The sequence below is a fragment of the Canis lupus genome, chromosome 13 (genome assembly GCF_048164855.1).
Source record: "Canis lupus baileyi chromosome 13, mCanLup2.hap1, whole genome shotgun sequence".
Taxonomy (NCBI): Eukaryota; Metazoa; Chordata; class Mammalia; order Carnivora; family Canidae; genus Canis; species Canis lupus.
In genome coordinates this window covers 35549433-35574641 of record NC_132850.1, presented here as the reverse complement: position 1 = coordinate 35574641, position 25209 = coordinate 35549433, and the positions used below count along the sequence as shown (strand labels likewise).

Genomic DNA, 25209 nt, shown 5'->3' with positions numbered 1-25209 from the left:
TGGGGGTGGTGCAAGATCACCTGGAAGCAGCATGGGTCCTTAAGGACACTTGGAAAATGAATCAGTAGCTCGGCCTGAGCCCAATGTCATGTTTCCACATTATAGAACATGATACAGCTATTTAAAAATACTGTTTACAAAGGGTCTGCCGTAACATTTTAATTCTGGCATTTTTCCTTCATTAACTGAAGGGGAAAAAAATGGATGTAAAATTGGATAGAGTCTGACCTCAACTATGCGCAAAAAAAAAAAAAAAAATCTAAAATGCTGCCAACAGTTGCCTCTACATAATAGAACAAGAGGTGGGTTGGGGTTTTTTTTTGGGGCGGGGGTGTTCTGTTTTCCCCTCAACCCCTGCTACTTTGTAACCTTCTCTAGGAACATATATTACTTTCACAATAAGAAAAAATTATTTAAATGACCTGAGGTTTAAAGTTGCACCAAATTATGTTAAAATTCCGTGAGGTTTTCAGAGGCTTAGATTAGAGTTTGTGTGTGTGTCTATGTGTGTATGTCGTGATTAAAAAAAAGAAAAAGAAAAAGAAAAAAAAGCAATTGGCCCCCAACTGCTGTTTCCTGCCCCTCATCCAACCAGACATATACTACAGTGCCTGGCATCTCAAAAGGCTGCCAACTCTTGATCATTGTGAATCTGATGAGTCAGGCTGTGGGGGATCCAAGCCCCTTTCTTCTCCTCCTCCCACCGGCTGCCTCGGGTTGGGTTTTGTTTTTCGTTGCTCATTAGTACCTCCACTCTGTGGCTTAAGAAGCCAAGCTTGTGTCTATCAATGTTCGTCTCTTCTAACGGTTCTGGTGACAAGTCTGGCAAGGGAGAAGCTTGAAGTTTTTGAATAAAGGGCTTCAGGAATGATCTGTGCCTTCCAATCATCGACACAATCCTGGTCTTGGGACTCTGGGTAATTTTATGGGCGGCATCCAAGAATCTGTACATGGGATACACAGGGGATGTCTTGGGAATTCCTGGGCTGTCCGAGGGAGCCTGGCAGGCCAAGTCAGTTCAACTTGACCCTCACAACTTCCTCCTGAGGGAAGGGACCTTCTTGAGGGAAGCCGGGAGCCAGGATTAACTCCCAAGACATTATCGTGCCATTAGCTGTTCCTTCAATCAGATAGATGGTCTGCCTCTGTCTAGGGCTGGGTTTCTTCCAGGAGCTTCTAAAAACCCTGACCAACACCCCGGGAGCACTGGTTCCCCCATCACTGGCCTCCACGGATCCCTATCAACGTGCCTCCCATCCTTCACTCCCACCCCCTCCAGGGAACGCTCAGGGAACGGCTGCCCGGGCCTGGCACACAGATTACAAACTCAGGGTGGCACAAGGGACATTAGCGCAGGCTCTGGAGTCACTCCAGATTCAAATCTCTGTTCTGCCGTCTGTCCCTTGGGCAAACCGTCCACTTTCTCTGGGCCTCACGTCCCTCATGGGGAAGAGGGGTGTCGTATGTAACTACCTCACAGGAGGGGGCTGAGTCAGAACACGTAGAGGGCCTGGCACAAGGGCAAACACTGTACAAACATCAGCAGTCACAAAATAAACCAGAACACCCAACCAGCCCATGTTATCTGAATCCTAAAAACAAGGCCTCAGGTATGGCTTTTGAAGGTGTGCACCACACAGGCGCCGGGGAAAGCCGCACGCCAGTCAGCTACCTCTTCCTTGGCAGCGTCGAGCTGCCGCCAGGCCCAGCCCCAGCCCCAGCCCCCCGGTGCCACAGCGTCACTGAAAACTGGCCAGGGGCACACAAACTCCTGGGCTGAGCACACAGGACAGGCCATCCCCTGGGGAGCTATTTACGGCCCTGTGTTCCTTCACCTCTGATTTATCCTGAAACAGTTTGGTTGGCTAAGCTTTGGGGAAACACTGTTCTCGTCCTAAAACTCATCAAAAATATCCTCAATCTGAAGAGATAATTGGTGAGGAGGCCCCGGTAAGGATGGATGGCAACCTTTTCCTCAGCCAGGTTCATGGGTCCAATTTGCCTGACCAGGTTGGTGAGAGCCACACGTGTCACTGCCCCGGCACCAAGCAACTTGTGTCGAATGACTGATGGGTGTTTACCTTTCCCCAGGAAAGAAATCTAACACAACAGGAAAGATGATCAATGTATATTTTAAAAGAATGTGTATACAAACAAACTCTTTCCCATATGTTACTGGGTTTCCTCCAAAGAAAACAGATTAAATCAAATGCCTACCAGGCACCGAGCATTGTATTAGGCTGTGGGGATCCAGGACCCCCTTCTTGAGAAGCTTAAAAAAATCAAGTTGGGGAGGCAAGACAAACATGAGTGAAGAGGTTGGGCATCAAAACGAGACATCTGTAATGAGCCAAAAGAATGAGGCAGATAATGAGTATTTCAGATGAGGGGAAAACATGATCGGCCTGGCTTCAAACAGGAGATGGAGCATGAGCTGAGCAGAAGCATAGACATGTAGGATTCAGTAAAGAAAGTAAAAAAAAAAAAAAAAAAAAAAAGGCAAGCAAAGCAAGCAATCCCAGAAGAGGGCACAGTGGGAATAAAGGTTAGGGCTGGTGGGGGCGGGGGGGACCAGAGGACACAATGCACATGGGGGAACAGATAGGTTTGGCTAGAGCAGGGGATGAGTGCACAGAAGACAGAATTAGAGGCCATCAGGAAAGGAAGGGGTTTTCTAGGTTGTCCAGCCCAATCTCATTTTAGAGATGAGGAACGGGAAGCTCAGAGACATTAGGGGATTCACCTACAGCCGCACAGCTAGTTGTCGATGGGAGATCAATTGAGAAATCAAATCTACTTGTACTCGATTTGGAATCTGAGCTGACAGTAAATCAACTGGCTACCAGGAGGCAAAAGGACATCAGCCTAGGGTGACAGAAACCATGCGGTTCCCAGCTATGAATGTTGATGGAGGCCACAGGAAGGTGTTCAATAAATGCTTGCCGATGGAACTGATAAGCTAGCCACTCTACCACTGCAGACAAGTCATTACTGTCTCCTCCTCCCACTGCCCCCCCACCCCCCAGCGAATAAAAATCCCAACTTGACCAGTGGTATACCCATTTATGGGGAGAAAAGGCTCCTCTGAGATACAAGTCAGGGGGAGTCTCCAAGGATGTCAGGGGAAGTCTCCAAGTATGTCTAACCTCTCTGTGGTATGAGTACCAAGGGCAGAAAACAAAACCCCTCCATGGGTGGCAAGCAGGCTTGGAGGGAAGGAGCACTGTTTTTTTCTACATTTCAAGGTCTTATAATCCTTCATCTGTCTGAAGCTGTAAGAAATCAGGTGCGTCGTACATTTCCATTACAAAGGAGATATGAACCAAAAGGTTAAATGTCTTAGGAAGGTGGCCTGGGGGAGGCTGAGGGCCAGACGCCCCCCCTTCACCTCCCCCAGGCAGCTTATGAGTAAGGGAGGGAGAATGACTGGGAAGCAGGACAGCCAGAGCTTCCTTACACGGCTTGGGAGGCTATCACATACAGATTTCCAGAAATCTCTTTGTGGTCATTTCTGAGGGTCTCTGGGCAGTTTGCAAAGCAGTTTGCAAAGCAGTTCATATGGTCTCGTGTATAACCCAGGAACAATAAAATAATAAATAAATAAATAAATAAATAAATGTAAAAGCACAAAATGGATCACTATTAAAATTGACATTGCAGAAGGGCACAGAAAACCAACCTTAAGTAACTGGCCATCTCCAGTCCCCAAGAACAAAACGGTCCTGTTCATTACCACGGTGCCATAAACGGATGTCAGGTCGGAATGGATCAAGGTAGATGATGCGATTGGTGGGACTCTCTCAGGTTGCTCCCCGTCTTTCTGAACATGCACACAAACGCACAAATGAAAAAAAGATCATTTTTAACAGCGATAATTACTCAGGCCCACCTAGGAAGGATCCTGCTTGAGCCCCAAATACATTTTCTTAGACAAGATCCCCAGGAGCAACCGCTTATCTGCTCGATCTGCAGGATCCCCACGCTTGCCCAACCCGTGGAAAGCCATTTGTTTACGATGTATTAACATGTATTGATTGCCAGCAGTGAGCCAGCCATCCATTTAACACTCCCCCAGCTGATACATGAAACCGAGTTCCACTTTATCGCCAAGAAAGAGCCCACTGCTGAATTGGGAGAGAGACAGTCTTGTGCTTGGCGGTTTGCACGATCCTGCTGCAAATTATTTTAGCTAGAGATTGGCTCCTGGGAGGTTCGACGAGCCACTTCCCAAGATGTGAGGCAGACCGCCCTGTGGGGCGTGATGGCAGAGAGTCGAGACTGTGGATTTACAAGACAGATGCAACGTGAGGCCCAAAGACAGGGTAATTAATTCAGAGGGTAAAAAGGGAAAGAGATGGTCATGGGCGGCGGCGGGTAGGACAAAACCACAGAGCCAAAGGGGGAACTAAGCAAAAGGACTGGATGTGGTGCTGATGCTCTTGAAGAAGCAACAAAAAGCTCAACTTCCAACCTGAAGGCATTTCCATGGTCCGGAGCGTTGAGCTCATAGCATCACACACTTGGTCCTGATCATTAAATAGAGCCCCTCTGTAAACCCAGGGCAGACAGAGTGTCGACCAAGACGTCGTGGTCTCTCTTGGGTAAAGGCATGAAGTGCTTCACGCTGCTTCCTGCCTTCAACGGCAGGAAACTGAGTTTGCTACACAAATCTCTGGAAGATACGGAGCCAGAGCGAGCCGTTACTGTCGGTAGCTACTGAACACAGTGTGATAGCAGACTTTATCTGCCAGAGCTCCGTTCCCAATTGTACTCAGGTTTCCAAACCCACATGTAAGTCTCAGCCCATAGGAGAGCTGGTAAAAACTCCAGTGAGCCTCAGTGTAACTCCTAGAATTGCCCTGTTTGGGGAGAGGGGCGGTGAGCAAGGGGAGGCTAAGACTTATTAACTTCATTATATTATTGCTGACAGTGTTTATGTCTTTCAATTTACGTCTTATTAAACATTCATTATTTTTAAGCCCACCAAGTTTCATTAACATCTAAAGTAAATGGATTCATGGACTAAATTGATTTCTGAAGCCTTTAAAGTGCCGTCTCCATTTCTTTGTCGAAGTTGAGCTGGGAAGAAAAGATAAGGTAGCAAGGATTTCTCCAATGCTGTGATCACTTTTCAAGGGAAAGATGTCATAACCTAAGAGAAAGTGACTTATCTGCATAAAATATTCCAGAGCGAACTCAGTTTAAGAAGATTTTTTGGAAAGCCCATTAGAGATTTGTTTTTTGGGTTTTTTTTTTTTTCTCCTGTTAGATACTTGTCATGTAGTCAAGGAAGATGAGGAATTGTCCTATTAGAATTGAAGTTAAGGAAAAAAAAATCTCTGTGGGTCTGAGAATCAGAACAATAGATCACTGTTTAGATAAGGATACCTCATGACTATGAGTAGAAAGAGAAAAATCGGATGACCTTTAGATTGAAAAAAAATAACAAAACCACACGACACATCTCGTTTCAAAATAAAACCAGAATTGTTCAAACTTAAGGTCAGCTGACCATGCCTATTACTCTTATTAAATATTTGAGCATCGCAGAGAGGCTAACTCAGAGAATTGGGTGTCATCTGGGCATCTGGAATGTTCTCATACTGCTATCTTTGACTGAAAGACTCCCTTCTCCCTCATCCCAAGGCACAGAAAAATGTATGGCTAAAGGTTGTTGATTATTCATCCACAAGGACCAAATGGGGCAGTGCATGCCTACATTTGGTATACAATAGTTGCTTAATAAGTGTGGCCATTTTGATTGCCCAAGAACCATGACATCACAGGGAGGCTTTGCTGAGGCTGGATGAAATACTCTGATATTCTGCTTGGAGCCAAAAACACAGAAGTGGCTCAAAAGCTACTAAAAGCACAAGGACAAAAATTGCTTTCAAATTACCATGTTTGCCAGTGTCCTTCCCGGACTTCTGACCATTCTGTAATCATTGTACTTCTCCATATTAAGTCCTGGATCAGTAGCACAGGTGAGTAGTAGAGCCGTGGAATCAGTGGTCTCGAACTTGGGAGCTACTGGCATAAGCAAACTTCCTCGGGGGAGGGGGCCAGGGAGCTTAGGTCCGTATTCAGGTTCAGTTCTTACCCACTGGCTGACCGGGTAATTTACATAACCCTGTTAGGGGTTGGCTTTCTTGTTGGTGAATAAGGCTAATTAATGATTTAGCCTGATTGGTAGGGGGGTTATGAAGAAGAGACAGTAATGTTAGTAGTAAAAATCAAATGCTGATAACATGTTAGCTGGTGTCAGTAACATGTACCTACTATGGGCTACTTGGAGTATTTTATTACCTTACTTAATCCTGGTCCTCTCACTTTCTGGCTTAGTAATTTTGTGTATGTTATTTAACCTGTGACTCAGTTGCCTCCTCTACACAATGGAAGTGATAGCAACGACTGAGTATGCAAGTCCCAGTGAAGCTCAGAACAGTGTTCGGTGCGCAGTCATACACAATCCCCGTATTCGTTTTCATTACCTCATTTAAAAACACAAACAGTTGCTACCACACTCGTGACAGTCCTCCCACCTTCTTCGCCATGAGAACCCTGATCCTGTCCAGGTAGCCTGGGAAACCATGACTGGTCCAAGCCACACAGTAATCCCATTCTCCACTGCCAAGTATCTGCTTTCCTACTCCTTAGAGTGAGGGGTCGCCATGTGGTCCCGTTTGGGCCAATGAAATGGAAGAAGTTCACTGGACAGGGGCTTCTGGGAATAAATTTCCTCTGAGATAAGAGGCGGCTCTTGAGAAGAGCCCACTTGCCCTCTCCCCTCACTTGCTCCCTTTGAAATCTGTTGTGTGAGGCCACCATGCACAGAGAATTTGGCTTCCATGAGATCCAAGATGGAAGATGAAAATCAACATGGCGCGGGGGAAAAATAAAGGCTCTAGGTTCCTGAGGGCACCACTGAGCACAGCTGCCGACCTTAAACCTTTGACTAACAACAGACGGTATGGCTTCAGTTGCTGTCGAATGGGTTATCCGTTACTTGCTATCGAAAGCAAGTCACTACAAGCAACGAGAGCCATGTTGGACATGACACTAGAGTCTAGCTTTTCCTGAGCTGCGAGGGACCAAGAACTGGCTAAGCGCTTATCCTCTCACCATGGAGGACCTTGGCCACAGTCAGGATTGTACAGCCGCTTACAATAGCGAGCCTGGAAGAAAATAGGAAAGAGCAGGCCTGGACCTCACGTAAACTCTAAGGGCCGCTGTGGCTGAATGGAAATGGATTCTTTTGTGCTAGAAACACACAGAAATGGACAAGTCCCTGTGAATGGAGAAAGGGGCCCTCTGAGTGGCTTTCTTATGCTCATTTCAGCAAATGAAAACAAAAGACAGCTTCAGAGAAACCTCCTCATGAAAGTGAAGTTAATACCTAGGGAGTCAAGCCAAGAAAGGGGTGACATACACAGTCACACCCCCCCCCCCCGGAAGTCCATAGATAATTCTTACTCCCTTTTTTTTTTTTGGCCTATTTTCTGTCTTGCCCTTCTCTCCCCTTAGGGCATAATCGCTAATGTTGCTCTCAGCCTATTCTCTCTAGTTTATTATGTGTAATTTATTTCTGAATCCCAGCCTCTGCTTGTTCGTCTGTGTGTAACAAGGTTAATGTCTTGTAATGATGCTTTTGCCAGTTCTGCCTTTCATGACAAAATCCAATCTTGATTGAGCTCTAACCCTCGTCTCCCCTTTGGGCTTTCTTGGTCCCCTCAGAGTCGTCATTCTGCCTCTCCCGAACGCCATGTCTGACCATAACGTCACGCCTACCCCGCAGCCCGAAGAGGGAAAGTTTCCTCAGGTTGAGGGAAAAGCTGCCTTATCTCAAACAATATTTGGCTTCGAAAAGGGAGAGGCTTGAGCCCGACCTACCAAAGGGGAACCAAGAGTACTAGGAAAGGTGCGGGAGTACGTGCGTGTACCGGGCACGGTGGGCCTACTGCAAGGGGAAACAGCTTGACCTCCTTGCCGTACCCTTCTATGACCTCTCATTGCCAATAAACATTCCTGGTGTGTACTGCACAACTCCAGGGGGCACCAGTCACGTATTCTAGAGTGAATGGCACCCTCCAGTAGAGCAATTCTGTGGTCCTGCTCCACCATGCAAAAGATGACCTGACTCATCAAGGCTTTTGCAGGGTGTTCACAGCCATGCTGCAGCTATCATGGAACAGCGGCGGGGGCGGGGACTGCGCACCCAGGCGGGGCCTCGAGTGTTAGAGACCCAGCAGGCGTCAAGTCGTGTCCTTCCCAGGTGCTAAAAAGACTCCCTCATTTTAGCTTTTCCTTGTGGGGCCAGGAAAGATACCAACTGGGTGCCTATCAACTTCTTATACCTTGATAAAATGCCTCTTGGGCGGTTAACTTTGTATTCTGTACACGTATTTTGAAACAGTTTCTCCACCACTTCCTAGGATCTACTTGCAGTTGGGAAACTTCACTTGGGGTCCTACACTCAAGATTTGTGGGCAAACGTGGACACACACACACACACACACACACTCCTTCCATTCTGTCCCCTACAGGCCGCTTGATTTTGATGAGTCCCTGAACCTCAGTGACCAAATCTATAAAATGGACGGAATAACACATACGCCCTGCCTATGGCATTGTTGTGAGGCTCAAAGGAAACCACACGTGTGAAAATCAGTAGAAAACTCCCTTTATGAAGCAGGAGAGATGGAAAGAACCATTTTTCAGCCAAGTGAGTGATTTCATTAGTCATTAAGACTCTGTTGCCTTTCTTTATTCTTCTAGAGTATACAGCATTGCTTGGGTTCTAAGTTTATGGCAACTCTCTGATTATCTGAAGGAAGAATTTACCCTGGGGACTCAAATGATCAAAAGGAAATGGTCAAAGTGTGCATAAGGGGTGGAGAAGTGAAGTTTAGGGACCCAGCTGGACAGCACAGACACCAGCGAGCACCAGGCGGCTTGCAGTGGGACCATAGGAAACAGAGAAGTTTGAATTTTGCATGTTCCCACTTGCTTTCCCACCCCCTCTCTTCCCTCCAGACCCCTCAGTGTCCTTCAGCCTCAAAGCCCTACCCACCACCAAAGTTCCACTCTCCAAGATTTATCCTTCCTTCTCCATGCTTTACACCCTTTCCCCCATCAAAATCTCCATCTGTTCCCTGTGGTTAATTTCAGTCAATTACTTATGAAAAGAATCTGACTCAAATAATTCACAAAAAGAGATGAATGGCTGACAGTGTAGGAGGAAAAAAACAAACAAACACTTTTCTACATTCTTACAGTTGAAAAGCTCTCAGTCCACCGACGCTTTTCCATGAGGGAGCTTCTGGCCTTCTAGACGGGCCATTTCTTCATTATGGGAGCTGTCCTGCGTGATACAGGATGTGGAGCGTCCCTGACCCAGGTCCACAAAATGTCAGTAGGGCCCCCCATCCCATCGTTTGACAAGCACGAAAGCTCCTTCCCCCACATCTCTATAGACTAAGTAAATGGCATCCTCCTCCTCGAGAACCACTGGACTCTGTCGCAAGGTTTCAGAGTTACCGGAAAATGATTATCGAGATATTTCTTGCCTCCACCCTTGTTCGCACCTAGTCTTCCCCATCGTGATGAAAGGCACCACCAATCCCCCTCAGCTCCCTTCTTTCCATCACTCCTCACAGCCATACACGAAAAATCTCAGCTGGATCAGCCCACAATTTCGCCTGTCTTCTCCATCTCCATACCCCACCCCCAGGCCAAGCACCCTCCATCTCACTCCTGATCTACTCCAAGAGCCTCCTCATCCCTCCCTGTCAATCTACATACAATCTTTTTCTGACCAGCAGTCAGTGATCCTTTAAAATATAAAACAAGTGATGTTACTCCCTTGTCTAAAATTCCTTACCACCTTCCCATCACACTTAGAACAAAACCCACATGTCTCCCCAGAACCTTCCTGAGCTCATCCCTGCTGACTTCTTCACATTTATCTCCTCTCTTCCATCCCACGTCAGTTCCCACAGTGACTTTCTTTCAGACATTTTAACCTATTACCATATTTATGCCTCAGGGCCTTTGCATATGCTGCCTCTAGTTCCCCAGGCTTCATTCCCTTGTAGCCTGGGTCTTTCTAATCTTTCCAGTTTCAAATTCAATGTCACCTCCTCACAGACATGTAACTCCATCCCCATCCCAGTTATTATGAATCATAGCACTCCACTCTTTCCTTCAAGCTTGTTTTAAGACGTTATTATCTGTCTCCCAGTAGACTCTAGGCTCTGACAATAGTTTATCTGATTCTGCACTTTGAAGGCAGCATACACCTAGGCATCGGATATGTAGTAGGTTGTCAATAAATGTTTATTGAATGCATGAATAAATACATGGATCAATGTTTGAATTCTACAGTCAATATCTTACCAGGCAACCTTGGTACATTGCTAAGTAGGTCTAATCATTACGCAGTTTTGCCGTTGAGCCCAAATTTGCTCTTGTAAACACTGGACCTTGGTTCTGCCTGAGGAAGCAATACTGAGCTACCCCATACCTCTCACGACCACGCATCTCGGCCTTCTCTATATTTTACATCCGTAGTCCATCCACGAGTCACAAGAGGAAGTTTCTGCATCTCTTGCTATCTCAGTCCATAGGCAGGCATCAGGCTCAGTCTCCTGAAAATACGGCTCTACCATGTGAGCAGAGTACGTTAGATATTCTCTGAGCAAAAGAGAATAATTGGACTGTTTTCTTGTGATTAGAATAGCCTAATTTATGAACATGGCCTCACACTGGGTTAACTCTTTAAAATAAAAATAGCATAATGGCAGCATGGAAAAATAGAACAAGAGATTTCAAGTTTAAAAAGCTGTGGGTTCAAGTTCAAGCTCTATCACTTGAGTTGTGAGTCTGAGGCAGACCATCTAACCTGAACCATCTGAACCTCCTCTCCAGACCCACCACGGCCTGTCCATCTACCTACCATCCACCTACCTACCCCTGGTTTATGGAGCATTTGCTCTTGGACAAGTGCCTGATCTGTAATATACAAACGGGAATAAACCCCCTCTTATCAAAATAAGTCAATGAAAGGAGTTTTGAACAAAAATGCAACACTTTCCACTTCATGTCGCTGCTTTCAGAAACAGGAACTGACAGGAATAGTTTGAGGAGGGGCTCCACCGACACCTGCAGTTTATGGATAGAATTCAGGGAATAAGTGGAATTGGATTAAAAAAATAAATATATTTCCATTTGAGGCTTGAACAGCACACGTGTTAAGGCACCAACCCCTGTGCCAATGAAAATCTGTGTATAACTTTTGACTCCTCCAAACTAAACAACTAATAACCTGTTGGCCTGAAGCCTTATCAATAACATAATCATTTAACACACATTTTACATGTGTATTATATACTGTATTCTTAAAGTAAGCTAGGGAAAAGAAAATGTTATTAAGAAAATCATAAGGAAATGCATTTACTGTACTGTATTTATATCAAAAAAAAAAATCCAAGTGGACCTGCACAGTTCAAACCTGTGCTGTTAATGGGTCCAGTGTTGTTAAAGGGTCAGTTATATTTTAGCTAACTCCAACTGGAATTTGGCATTTCCTTTAATTATGAATGCAGGACACAGGAGTATTAACTGAACCTGGGACTTTGTCACCAAAAGAAATCAGACACTTTCATATCATTTTATAGTTATTCAGATATTTCAAAATATCATTTATGCTCATCACTACTTTGAAATTATGGGAGTCACTGCTGTTAGATTTTGCTATTTGATGTGTTAAGATATTACTGTATCTTGGGGCACCTGGGTAGCTCAGGTTGAGCCTCTGACCCTTGGATTCAGCCCAGGTCATGATCTCATGGGTCATGGGAGGGAGCCCCATACCCAGCTCCTAGCTCAGCGGTGAGTCTGCTTAGAGATGCTCGCCCTCTGCCCCTCCCCCACTCGCACGTGCATGCTCTTCTCCCTTGAGTAAATAAATATGTCTTTAAGAAGACATATTACTATATCTCAAATTGGAAACACAATTAGATACATGACCATTTTTTCTGAGAAGGATCTACAGCCTTTACAGAAGTCCACAGCACAAGGGCTCCATGGGGCGGGGCGTGGAAAGGAGCCTTCAGGGTAGAGGACACAGAGATCTTGCTACACACAGGAAGCTGACACTGGGTAACACCAACATCTACTGGCTGCTCGGGCTCTGTACCCCTCCTGACTCCCACAGAGAAACAAGGGTCAGCGCTTGGAATTCAATTTTCAAGATCGGACACGGATGTTAAATTTAGGAGCCTCAGGAAGATGTCAATGAGCAATGATCAGGAACAGCTAGTGTGTTTGAGAAACTGCTTCTCAAGCCGACTCTTCCAAGCCCAGGTAGGGGTGGGGGCAGGGTGTGGGGAGTGATAGGAGAACAACAAGGAGTCTGGCTTCATTCCCTCACCGAGAAACGCCCTTCCCTCTGGGCCACCTGGCTTCCTATCAACAGAGCTCCAGTGTCACTCACATACACACACACACACACACACACCTCTCAGCTCTCAGGTCACTGTGCTATAATCACTACCTTCTCCACCAAATGGAGAACTCCTTTTCAGTGTGACAAATGTTTATTGAGGGCTCACTAGGTGTGAGACCATCTTAGAATGCTTGGCAACCACCGACAGACCCAGCCACTCCCCTCAAGGCACATACAGCCCAAACCACACTGTGTCCAGCCCAACACAGGGCCTGGTGTGTCCCCAGTCCCTGACCTCACTGCCAACTGCCAGCCTGGTGGCTCTTCCTGGGGCTCCCAAAGGCCCCTAAAAATCAACATGAGTTAAACTTGTCTTCTAACTGGTCACCAAAACTTCGCAATTCTACGTCTTAAAAAGCTATCTTGTTTCATCCTTCCCCCTACCCCCGACCCCACACCCTCACTGCCACCACCCAGGTTCATTGCAATTGACAGGATCCGTGTGATTCTCCCCATCTTCACGGTCACCACTCTAGACCAAGAGACATCAATTCCCGCCTGGACCACTTCAGGAGCCTCCCGCAGCTTTCCGGGCTTCCTCCAGGACCAACCTCCCATCCATTTCCCACAGAACAGCCAATATCTAGGGACTCAAGTCCCATCATTTCCTTTCCCTTCCAAGGCTCCTCTGTACTTTAAGATAAAACATCCTCTCCCCCCACAGCCCGGGAGGCCCACAGGATCTGGCTGCTGCTGCCTTCTCCAACCTCCCTCACTAACACTTCCCAGGATTCAACCACACTAACCTTGTCATTTCCCCTTAGACCTCACACTTGTTCAGCATGCCAGGAGTGCTTGTGCCCCAGTTCTCCACGGGGACATCTACCTTCCTTTCTCATCTTCCTGGTGTTGACTCAACCTCCTTAAAGAGAACATTCCCCAGCACCTGCTCAGCTCATTTGCAGTCCCAATCCCAGCCTCTGGCCCCTCATCTGTAAAATGGACGTAGCCGTATTACCCACCTCAGAATGCGTGGGGAGGATTAAATGAGTGAATATTGATAAAGTCCTTAGAATACCACTTGGTACACGGTAGGTGCTCTATAAATGCTCTCATTTCAAGATAAAAATAACTTATTTGCTACAGGTTATCTATTCTATTTACCATTGACAAATATTTTTGCACAGTGCTTGGCATATAATAACTCAAGAAATTGTTCATTGGAACCAGTGAGCATCCTTCTAATCGGCTCTCCATTCTTCCGAGCGCTCTCTCTAGAACACAATCGGATCATGTCTACATATTGCCCTGCTCTTGTCCTCCATCAGCCAAGGCCATGATTTTCACACCCTGTTCAGCAGAATCCTAGAAGTTCCTGTGAGCTGCCTCAGTGACAGGCGGGGGAGGGGTGGGTGGGTGGTGGCAAGCTGCAGGGTTCGGGGAACCTCCTAACCCCTTACTGTACCCTGTGTCCTGGCCCTTGGCCATGGTATCATCCAGAGCAGCAGGTCAATGATGATCTACTAACCTCATTCTCATACCGAGCGGCTAGTTAAGATTTATTGTAGAGACCAGGTTTGGAAGGTCTGAGAACTACTGACCGTCAGGATGAAATCCAGCCACCTTTGCCCGTCTCATTAAGCCCGTGGCCATCTGGCCCATGCTCATTTCTGGACGCTCCCCAGCCAGGGTGAACTACCTGCGGTTCACAAGCTTATTCAATGACCCGCTTGTGCACAAGCTGTTCCCTTTCTCTGGAACTCCCTTCCCTGCTTCCTCCACATGGCTTCAAGATTCAGCAGCTCCAGCATCACCTCTCTGAAGATTCCAAGATCTTTCCAGGCTGAGTTTGACACTCCGTCTAAGGGCTTCCACAGCTTCTTTTTGCTACCTCTCGTACCATGTCTCCTGGCATTGTAAAGGCTTGTTTTACTCTCGCCCTTTCTATAAGGACTGGTTGGGCAACTACCACACCTGTGGGCCAAATCTAGCCACCACTTCTTTTGGCTGTTTGGGGCTTTGGGGTTCTTTTTTTTTAATGGCCCATGAGCTAAGAATAGTTTTTACATTTTTAAATGGCTAGAAAAAAAATGAATGTTTCATAAGTGAAAATTATACAAAATTCAGATTTCAGTGTGCATAAAGCTTTATTGGAACAGTGTCATATTTGTTCATTTATGTACAGTCTATGGTTGCTTTTATGCTATAGCAGCAGTGTTGAATGAATGCAACAGAGACTGTATGCGGCATGCATAGTCTAAGATATTGATGATGTGACCATTACAGGAAAGGTCTGCTGACCTCTGTTTGAGAGCACTGGCCAGGATAGTAAGGCTGGGATTCCTGGGGTCAAATCCCCATCATAACTCCTCCAAGGAGAACAGTATCTATAACTTTTAGGTAGACAAACCATTATAAAACCCAACTACAGACTCTAGGGGAAAAGGTCACAATTCTATTTAGTTTGACAGTATAAAAACTAGCATTTTCATCAAAATATATAATTGAAATGAAAAAAAAACACTATAAGCACATTTCATAAAAAGCAAACAAAAAACATAAGACTACCATGCTCTTATAAACCAGTCAGACCTATAATGCCTACAAATTGCTCCCCCACCCCTCAACTCCCAGCAGACTTTGGGATTTCTCAGAGCAGGCCCCAGTCTTTATCAGCCATGTGCCACCACATGCTCAGGGAAGACGGAGAACACCAAGAAGCTTCAGAGAAGGTGGAGATGGTACCATGCTACTGTGGTCAACATGGTGGTCACAGTGTGGCGTGGCTCTTCACACTTCCATTCTCAGGGAATCTGCCCACTGCACCATCTGGGAGCCAGGCTGACCCCCCTCTTCTAATTGGACCAGGTGTCAGTTCCTGCCCCAAGGACAAGAAATCCCTACCCTGCAGTAGGGCTCTAACCTGGTATGAAAAGGGGAGTTGGACCCAATGCTATCTCATTCTTGATAATTTGAATAAATCATACAGAGAGTTGTCGTCAATGGATAGCCAATGCTGAAGGTTAAATGCTATTGAGAAGTAGACTGTGTATCAAAGCAGGCTGCAGGATTCAGGTGGAGGGCTGGAGGAAGAAGAGGCCATTGTTGGCACGACAGAGGGAAGTAGCATGCTAAGTCATGTGGACAGTGAAACCTTCGAATAAGCATCTATTACTTCCTGCCGTTGAGCCTCTGTGAGCTGCCTTGGGCCCAGAACCTTCTTCCAATTCAATATTAAGGAAGTCCCACCCTACAACTGTTAATCATGATGGTGAGGATAGTAAATACACACATGGCATTTCCTATGGGTCAGGTAATGTTTACCTGAGACATATTAACTCCTGAATCCAGACAATAATTCTATGAAGCAAATAGGATGCCTATTTATAGATGAAGAAAAGGAGGCACAGAAAGGTCACATAATTTTCTCAATGGCCCACAACTCAGACACGGCAGCTTTCGTCCCCTTGACCTAGCTCCGGAGTCTGTAACCAGTATTATAGTACTACTCCTATTCCCAGCTTTCCGAGGAATTCTTCATAATTCTTTCCACTAAGACCTCCACCCCCTTACTTGAACTTGCCCAGTAGATGTTTGTTTCATGCAACCAACTGTGCCTAAGATAGAAATTCGTGGGCAGCCCCGGTGGCGGAGTGGTTTAGCGCCGCCTGCAGCCCAGGGCGTGATCCTGGAGACCCTGGATCGAGTCCCACATCAGGCTCTCTGTATGATGCCTGTGTCTCTGCCTCTCTCTCTCTCTCTCTCTCTCTCTCTCTCTCTGTCTCTATGAATAAATAAATAAAATCTTAAAAAAAAAAAAGAAATTCGTATCAGGACTGACACTCTAAAAGTAGATCCTCAATTTTAAGGTATGGAGCTGGGTCTGAGGTACTACAGGATGGAAGACTCTAGAAATCTCCCCACATCCTGGACTGAAATGCAAATAGGCTGTATACAAGAGTGGAGGACCTAATTAAACTGTGACCTTTAGGTTCCTGAGATTCAGACTACAAGCTCAAAACTGGAAAGGCTTTAGGTTTTCTAGGTATTTGCTTTAAGCAGTTAGAAGTGTCTAAGGAGTATAACAGACATATGCAAAGATGCTCAACATCACTCATCATCAGGGAAATGCAAATCAAAACCACAATGAGGTATCACCTCACACCTGTGAGAATGGCTAAACTCAAGACAAGAAACAACAGGTGTTGGTGAGGATGTGGGAAAAAAGGAGCCCTTGCACTGCTGGTGCGAATGCAAACTAGCATAGCCACTGTGGAAAATAGAATGGAGGGTCCTCAAAAAGTTAAAAATAGAATTGCCACATGATCTAGCAATTCCACTGGAATACTGGGTACTTACCCAAAGAAAATCAAAGCACTGATTCGAAAAGGGATATGCACTCCTATGTTTACTGCAGCATTATTTACAGTAGCCAAGATATGGAACCAACCCCCGGGGCCCATGAAGAGATGAATGGATAATGGAGATGTGGTATATATACAATGGAATATTACTCAGCTATTAAAAGGGATGAGATCTTGCTACTTGATGTGATGACATGGGTGGACCCAGAGAGAATAATACTAAGTGAAATAAGTCAGAGAAAAACATGTCAAAGGAATTCACTTATATGTGGAATCTAAAAGAAAAAAACAAAACTAACTTTTAAATACAGAGACCTAGTGGTTGCCTGAGGGATGAGTGAAATAGATAAAGGGGATTAAAAAGTATAGACTTCAAAAACAAAACAAAACAAAACAAAACAAAAAACAGAAGTACAGACTTCTACCTAGAAAGTAAGTCATGGAGGGATCCCTGGGTGGTGCAGCGGTTTAGCGCCTGCCTTTGGCCCAGGGCGCGATCCTGGAGACCCGGGATCGAATCCCACGTTGGGCTCCTGGTGCATGGAGCCTGCTTCTCCCTCTGCCTGTGTCTCTGCCTCTCTCTCTCTCTCTCTCTGTGTGTGACTATCCTGAATAAATAAATAAATAAAATCTTTTAAAAAAAAATCTTAGAAAAAAAAAAGAAAAGAAGTCATGGAGATGAAAAGTACAGCATAGGGAATCTCATCAATAATGGTATAGCAACATGGTGGTGATTACCTTCACTATGGTCTCCTCACTAATGTATGGAATGGGCGAGTCAATGTTGTACACCTGAAGCTAATCAAACATGCTAATTACACACCTCAATAAGTGAAGTATAAGGAAGACAAGGGTAGTGGGATGGGTTGGTTACTTTATATGGCCCTGAGTAAAACTGCAATGGAAAAAATAGGACAAGTTTTTATTCCATGTGCCTCAGCCAGAATTCAAGGAAAATTGTGTCACCTTACCATAAGTGGTTATAGAACCTGAGTGTATATTAGAATCACCTGGAGGACCTGTTAAACCAGATTGCCAATCCCACCCTCACACTCAATTTCCAATTTAGTAAGTCTGATGGGGGCTCAAGAATACTCATTTCTAACAGGTTCCCAGGTGATGCTGATCTGATGCTGCAGGTCCAGAGACGACACTTGGAGAACCATTGCCCAACAGCATAAAGCCCTCTCCTGTCACTGAAAGGCATGATCACGCAGGTTATGAAATTACACCATAGAAATTCCAACCACGCTGGGTTTCTCCAGTCAAAGTGAACTCCCAGATTGGTAAGACCAGAAGCCTGGCTCTTCCAATAAAAGGGGATTTCTGGGAAGAGCTGGAGGGATAGAGGATGCCAGATAGCCTAGGACTCAGGATGAAAGAGGTCCTGACATCAGACATTAAGAAAAGGCCAATGGTTAAGGGAGTCTGAAGTGGCCAGACTCAGGAAAACGTTGCTGCCGAGCACAGGAAACATTTCCAACATTATGCTTTAAGACCCTGCATTTAACTATTCCACAAATATTTCTCAAGTCTTAACATCATGCCAGGTACTGTGCTAGGTACTCTGGGTTCAACAGAGAACAAAATGTTAAGTAAGGTTCCTGACCTTCTGGGGCTTACGTTTTAATTGTGGCTGCTAAGAAAGACAAGAGGGCCTGTAACCCAGACTTAACAGGTTGAGATCTCTGGATTCAGGACAGGAGCTAAGTTGTGTCCAAGAACAAAAACTGAGAGCAGCCCCCTGAGGCCTTATTGGTCTGAGGTCGTTTGTGAGCCTTAATACAAAGAATGCCACAACAGTCCAAACGTTGACAGCTGAGGAGCTTAAAACCCTCCTAGAGCCTGAACTTTGGTCATCCAATCTGCAAACCCAGAAACTCAGTTGACAGTCACGGTTTCTCTGTTCTATCATGTCTAATGTCTGCAAACAGCTGATGTTATCAGAGCAGTTGCAAGGACCTGACTTGCCCACACAGGGTAGGACTGACACCAGAACCCAACACCCACGTGCTGGACTGTCCATGGCAGTGGTTTAAAAGCTCCAGGCCATAAGTCAGACCACCCAGGTTCTGAATCATCTGCCATTTAGCAGCTGTGGAACCTAACCAAAGCGCTCCAGGCCTCCGTTTTCCCACCTATAAAAATATCATAACAGCTACGGACTCTGAGGATCAACCAAAAATAAGTCACATCAAGTGCTTAGCACAAAGCCTGTCCATTAAACCTACCCAGTAGATAGTAGCTATGATTGCTTTTCCCCTCTCGGTGGGTGTTGGGTTTTTTGTTTTAAGATCTATCCTTGGATTTCAGGATGTGTGTAGAGGGGTAAAATTCACCATCTAGTCTTCAGATTGCAAAATGGCTGGACAGGATTATAACAGAAACTAAAGGAAGAAAAAACATCACAGGAAGACTGTGGATTTTGAGGTCAAGAGGCAATGTGCAAGGCTGCATCGCTGAGTGATCCTGGGACATCACTTCTGCACACAATAGCTAGAAGTATCTTGCGTTACTGTCTGCTAGAGAGCATGTGAATGTTTTGTGGTTGTCTGCACGACAGTTAAATGAGATCAGGCTTTGGAATTATGGGAGTGGAGAAGAAGAGGGTGTGTCTCCCCACAAGGGGTAGAACAAACTATAAGAGTCCATTCTATTAGCCCACAGTTATAAAAACATACCACCCTCGATGTCTGCAGAGGGGGTGGGCACCATGTTTAGACCCCAAGCAACCCCAGGACCCAACTATGATGGCCAAACAACTACCGAACCACAAGACTTTGAAACTTGGGAACACTCTTCTGTGAGTCCATTGGTGTGCCAAAAATGGCAGGAGTTCTGAGGGGGGAGGAAGTTAATTAACTTGTACATAATTTAAAGCATTTTTTTTTTTGTACATTAACCCAAGCATATAGGTAGGTTAAGGAACAGAATGGGAGGTGGGGTGGGGAATCACATGAAGTTTTAAAACACTTCAAAGGGGACCATCCAGCCTCAACCCCACATTGTAGGGGAGGTTGGTTGTTGCCTCTTTAATTAGGACTTTCAAGGGAAAGTCTGCAAAGCACTAGAGTGGTGGAAAGAACATAGAAGTAGACATTTCAAGATCTGAGTTTAAGCTGGAAGTCTCAGGGGCTTATTTTGTTATCCTGAGCAAGTTACTTCTCTTGAGCTTCCTCATCAGGTAAATGGGACTGTTCCTCATAGAATCAACCTCAGGCTGGAGCAGGAGCTCAGAAGAAATAATATGCAGGGAAGTGCTGCACAAATACTCATTAGGATCATCAGAGAGAGGGTCTACAGGTATCTGCTGCCTTGGTACATGTGCAGGCCGAAGCTAACCTACTACAGTTGTGAAAGCGATTCAAAGTTGGTGGCAAGGCAGAAAAAGTAACGACCCAGCACGTAAAAGGCTGGGTACACACTCATTGCACAAGCACCTCGTAAATTAATCCTTAGCAGAAGCAACTGATGTGAGAGCGCCCAGAAAGGAGAAAGCACAACCCAGTCCCTCCCATCACTTTGCTACCCATGGTTGACTGAAGATGGAAAATGAGAGAGCCCTCCAGTAGGGAAGGAGAGGGCCAGCAAACCAGCCACTTGTGCCTCACTGCCTACGGATTACTGTTAATATTCCTGTGTCTGCTCTGAAGGAATCGCTGTTGGAATCTATTGAGCCTCCCTCTAGAGCGTTTCAAGTCAGTCTCTTGTTTTAGGCACCCTATAATTCGGCATGCCTTTTTCCAAAATGCATTCGAAACCTGAAAATAAAATGCAGAACAAATGCAATCAAATGACATCATTGCTCTGAGTGACAACCGGGGGCACTCTGATCCTATGACCCCATTAAATGGGGCTGCAACCTGCTATTGTCCTTTCAATGGCAAAATCAGTAGCATCCAGCACAGAGCACTGCTCACACAAGCAGGCATCAAACAAATATCTGTTGAATTAAGTATCTTATCTGCCTGTTTAAAAGGTTAGAAAAATTGTCAGCTTTCTCATCAAAACTACCACCTTTTTTTTTTTTTCCATTCAAACCCCTCTCGAAATTCACTTCCATTAATGCTCCTTAAGGCATTCTAGCAGCAAGGAATTTACTTAAATGAAAAAAAAAATTAAAAATAAAAAGCAAAACTCCAAGCTCCCACCTGTGCAGCCATGACACGCTATTGTTCGAACCGGAGTATATTATTTAACTTGGATGACAAGCTCAGGGAGTAGGGACCCTGTCTTTCAGAATACACAGCTCTGAGCACACTGGGAATTCCTGATAAATAACAGCAGCAAGAAATACTGTGGAGGGACCTCTTTTAATTATTTATTTTTCCAATTCCAGATTTTTGGCAGCATGTATTTATCCCTGGCTTGATTTCCAAGGGACAGCTCTCTCCAGAAGCTCCCATGAAGATGGATACACAGCTCTCCAACCTCCCCTTCCCCTCCTCATCCCAGAGGGAGTTAGGAACACCTGATGGGGCCAAAACGTGGATTCTGAGCGCATTCAGGATGCCTGCTGGGTTTGGAAGGGAACTAAAGTCCTCCAGGACCCAACGGGTACAGAGAGGCAGTCAAGAGAAATGTTTTGGCTCCACACATCTACACAGCTGTCAGATGGCAAAGCTTGGACTTCCACTGTTATTACCTGCTGGGGGCCTCTGAGCCGTCTTGTCATTAACCCCAGAGACCAAGTGTGCCTAAAGCTTGCCACTAAGTACTATTCGGGGGGTACATTCAAGTCTTTCAACAGAGGAGAGGAAGGCAATGATTTCTGCCAAACTTGAACTCTTAAAGATCTAATAAAAAAGCATATAAAATATATGTGCATGGCAAGGAGAAGGCATTTAGGGAGCATTATTTGTTATTTATTGTTAAAAAAAAATTCATACCAGTAACTAAATGAAGGCGTAACGCGCGTCCCAGCACACAACGGACAGGCAAGGAGGAAGAAGCCAATGACCATCTGAGGAGCCCTGCAAAAGACCTCAGCTTTTTCCTCCCCGGATAATAGGGCTAATATTTGGTAAGATGTGCTTTGCAGAGAAAGGGGTGGGCGGGGGTGGGAGAGCCTTTCTGTACACGTATTAACATACCTTGGAGCCAAGGCTCCCCTGTAGGCTTACACAACAGTGTATCACTACAACACGCTTTCCAAGTGGAGACTTCTCCCCTTCCTCTCTGACGCATTTTATACCAAAACAATGGCAACACCTGTAGCCGTTCATTTCTGCTCTTTGATTTCTGTCCAGTTATAAAGGAGGCTCTCAGCAGGCTCCCCTCTCAGGAGCCATATGTGGAGTCGATGTGCCAGCAGCCTTGGAAGGAAAAGGGCCTCTGAGAAGTGCACAATGGCTCCATAATCCCCATCAACTGGACCCTCTTGAACCGCGGCTTTATTTCCCAGTCAAAGAACTGCCAATCTCAAGAGTCGGGCCGGAGCTGCCCTGGGAACCCAGGGGCAACCTGTGCTCCTGCTGGTTGGGCACCCCGGCAAGGGTGGTGCCTCTGCGCCCCCAGGGGCCGGGCCGGCCAGTGTGGAGCCCAGAAACTGTGTGGCACCCCAACACCCTAGCCTGCCCTCCCCTCCCGGCTGCAGCTTTTATCCACAAAGCCACCTCCACCGCCCCTCCTCTGCCCCCAGAGACCACAGCGCGCTCCGGGCGAGCCACAGCCCCGCCCCCTCGCCCCGGTCACCGAGGGTTCGGTTCCACCGAGCCGGAGCCCCTCTCCGCGGCCGCCACTGACCCCCGCTGGGCAGCCTACCAACTCTTCGGACCGCATCCCGCGTGTTGCTGGTTTGGGGTGGGGGCGGAGGGGGGCGCAGAGGCTGGGGTGTGGCAGCACGCCCTTCGGGTTCGCAGGCTGCTCTGCCCGGGGCGCTGTGTTTGGTAACCGTGTCGACCAGGGTCCAACCCGCACGCCTGCTGAGACCCCACACCTGGGGCAGCGATGGGGGGAAGGGAGGGGGTCGGCTGCACGCGGAGGCTCAGCCCCAAACTGGAGTCGCTTGGACACAGAGAAGGACGGCACTGGGACGCAGTCACTAGAGTTTTGAGCCAAACTCCTGCCCTCCCCACCTCCCTTTCTGCACTCCCTTTGGGGCCCCCCTGGCTGTGTGGTCGGGGAGCCCGCGGTCTCCGGTCTGGGAGACCCTCCTTGGCAGCCGCCTGGCTGCGTGCCTCGGGGACCCGGCGACTGGCGACCCGGTCCCCCTCCCGCTCGGCCTCGGCGGCGGCTCCCCGGCCCAAGCGCTCCCCGCGGCGTCCGGGGTGGGGGGCAGGACTTACGCAGTTGTGCTCGGCCATCTGGAAGTCCCAGGGGCAGCTCTTGGCGCGCTCCTGGATCTCACTCATCCTGAAGAGGCACAGCGCCGTGGTGGCGGGGGAGCGCCTCTCCTGGCCCTCCCCGGTGGCCGCGCTGAACACGCCAGCCCAGACGCCCAGGGCCTCCACCAGGCTGGAGGACAGGAGCAGGCGCCGGCCGTCGGGGTGGCCGTGGCCGCAGTCGAGGGCCGCCTGGCCCTGGAACTGCAGCACCTTGGCGCTCTGCGCGATGCGCACCATGCTGGGCCAGCCGGTGGCGGCGCCGCTGGTGTAGTTGTAGGGGTAGTAGGGGAAGTAGACGCTGCCGTTCCAGAGGAAGGCGTCCACGAAGTGCAGGCTGCCCGCGCCCCCGCGCAGCTTGAGGCGGCCCAGCTCCTCCGTGGCCAGGCTGCGTCCCTCCGTGTCCTTGAGGGCGATGGCGGTGTCGCGGTCGGACGCCGCGGGGTTGCAGCGGCTCGCCGTCTCGGGCTCCGGCAGCACGTAGGTGGCGGCCACCGCCAGGTACCAGCGGTTCCGCTCGCCCGCGCGGTACACCACGCCGGCCGTCGAGCCCTGCGGGTGACACGACACCACCTCGGTGCCGTTGCGCAGGGAGCCGTGGCTCAGGTTGCCCAGGAGCCGCACCTCGCAGGCGCCGCGGTCGAAGGTCCAGCCGGTGAGCAGCAGCCGCTGGGGGTCGGCCGCCCCCTCGCTGTAGGGCAGCAGCAGCTTGCTGAAGCTGCTCCCCGGCCGGGGCCGCGCGGGGGGCGCCAGCGAGACGGGCTCCGTGCAGTTGCCCGCTTGGTCCCGGTACAGGCGCGAGAGCCTGTGCTCCAGGCTGTAGTCCAGCTGGTCCAGGCAGCTGCCGCTCGCCACGAACACGCCGTCCGCCAGGCTCGCCGCGATGGCTCCGATGGCTTGCTCCGACCGCCACACGGGCTCGTCCGCGCCCCGAATCGGCGCCGCCAGCGCCAGCAGATAGGCGAGCAGGGGCAGCGGCGCGGCGGGGCGCGGGGGGCGCGGGGCGCGCGGGGCGCGCGGGGGGCGCGGGGGGCGCGGCGGCGCCTTCCTCCCGGAGACCTCCATGGGGCTGGGGGGGCCGCCCCCGGGCAGGGCGCGCGGCGGCGACGGCGGCTCAGGCGCGCGGCGACGGAGACGCGGGCGGCGGCGGCGGCGGCTCCTGCGCGCGCTCGGGCTCCCGCGGCCGCCCCATCCCCGCGGCCCGCCCGGGAAGCAGGGCGGAGAGGGCGGCACGCGGCGGGGCCGCTCCGGCAGCCTGTGCGGCGGCGGCGGCGGCGGCGGCAAGCCCTGCGCGCTCCGGCGCCGCTTCCTCCTCGCCTGCTGCTCCGGAGAGTTCCTCTGTGCAGCGCCGGCGCTCGCGGGGAGGCGCGGAGGCTAAGGGAGGGGACGGGCGGAGGGGAGCGAGGCAGGCGGGGAGGGCTGGAGAGGTTGGGTGCGCTTGTGCGTTTCACTTTCCCATTGTGAAAGTGGGATGCAACTGGCCCCTTCCTCATCCTCTTCCTCCTCCGCCCCCCGCCTCCTGCCCGCCCGCCCGCCCTCCCTCCACGCCCATCTCCCCTCCCCTCTCGATTCGGTGAGATAGGGAGGAGGAAGGTCTCGTAATTTGGGTTACTGTGTAGGTGGCCTCTTTCATCTATTCATAACAAAGCTGAGCCGCCTGCTGTCGCCGCCGCGGCCGCCACCATCGCCCCTCGGCGCTCCCGGCGCTCCCGGCGCTCCCGGGGCGCGCTCGCAGTCCGCCGCTGCGCCCGCGGGGCTGCTCCAGCGCTCGGGTTTTGTGTACGGGGGCAGCCGGGGGATACGCCAGGCGCCGGGGGGCGAGCACCCCGGGCGCCGAGGGTTTGCAGCCGAGGCCCCAGGCTCAGGGCGGCCGACAGGTGTGGAGCGGCGGGAGGGAGGCCCTGGGGGCGCGCGCGGGAGCCGGGGACGAGCCGGAGGCGCGCGGGACCGAGGCGTCCCTGCCGCAGGGGTCGGGCTTCCCCGGGTCGGAGGAGTGAGGTGGGGCAAAGGCCGGCGCCGGGACTCCGGTTCTGGACGATCCCCGGGGCCAAGAGCTCCCGTATTTGAAAAGGTTTTC

The 25209-nt window shown here is 48.9% G+C and overlaps 1 protein-coding gene across 1 annotated transcript in view; it reads right to left on the bottom strand.

The window, feature by feature from the left end:
- PLXNC1 (plexin C1) overlaps positions 1-24197 on the bottom strand; it is a 137563-nt gene extending 113366 nt beyond the window's left edge. Inside the window, exons 1-2 of the mRNA XM_072771589.1 lie at positions 23097-24197; positions 3680-3820 (exon numbers count right to left, since the gene is read on the bottom strand). Of these exons, the coding sequence (XP_072627690.1) occupies positions 3680-3820; positions 23097-24197 (1242 nt within the window). The remainder of the gene's footprint in view (positions 1-3679; positions 3821-23096) is intronic.
- Between the last annotated feature and the right edge of the window lie 1012 nt (positions 24198-25209).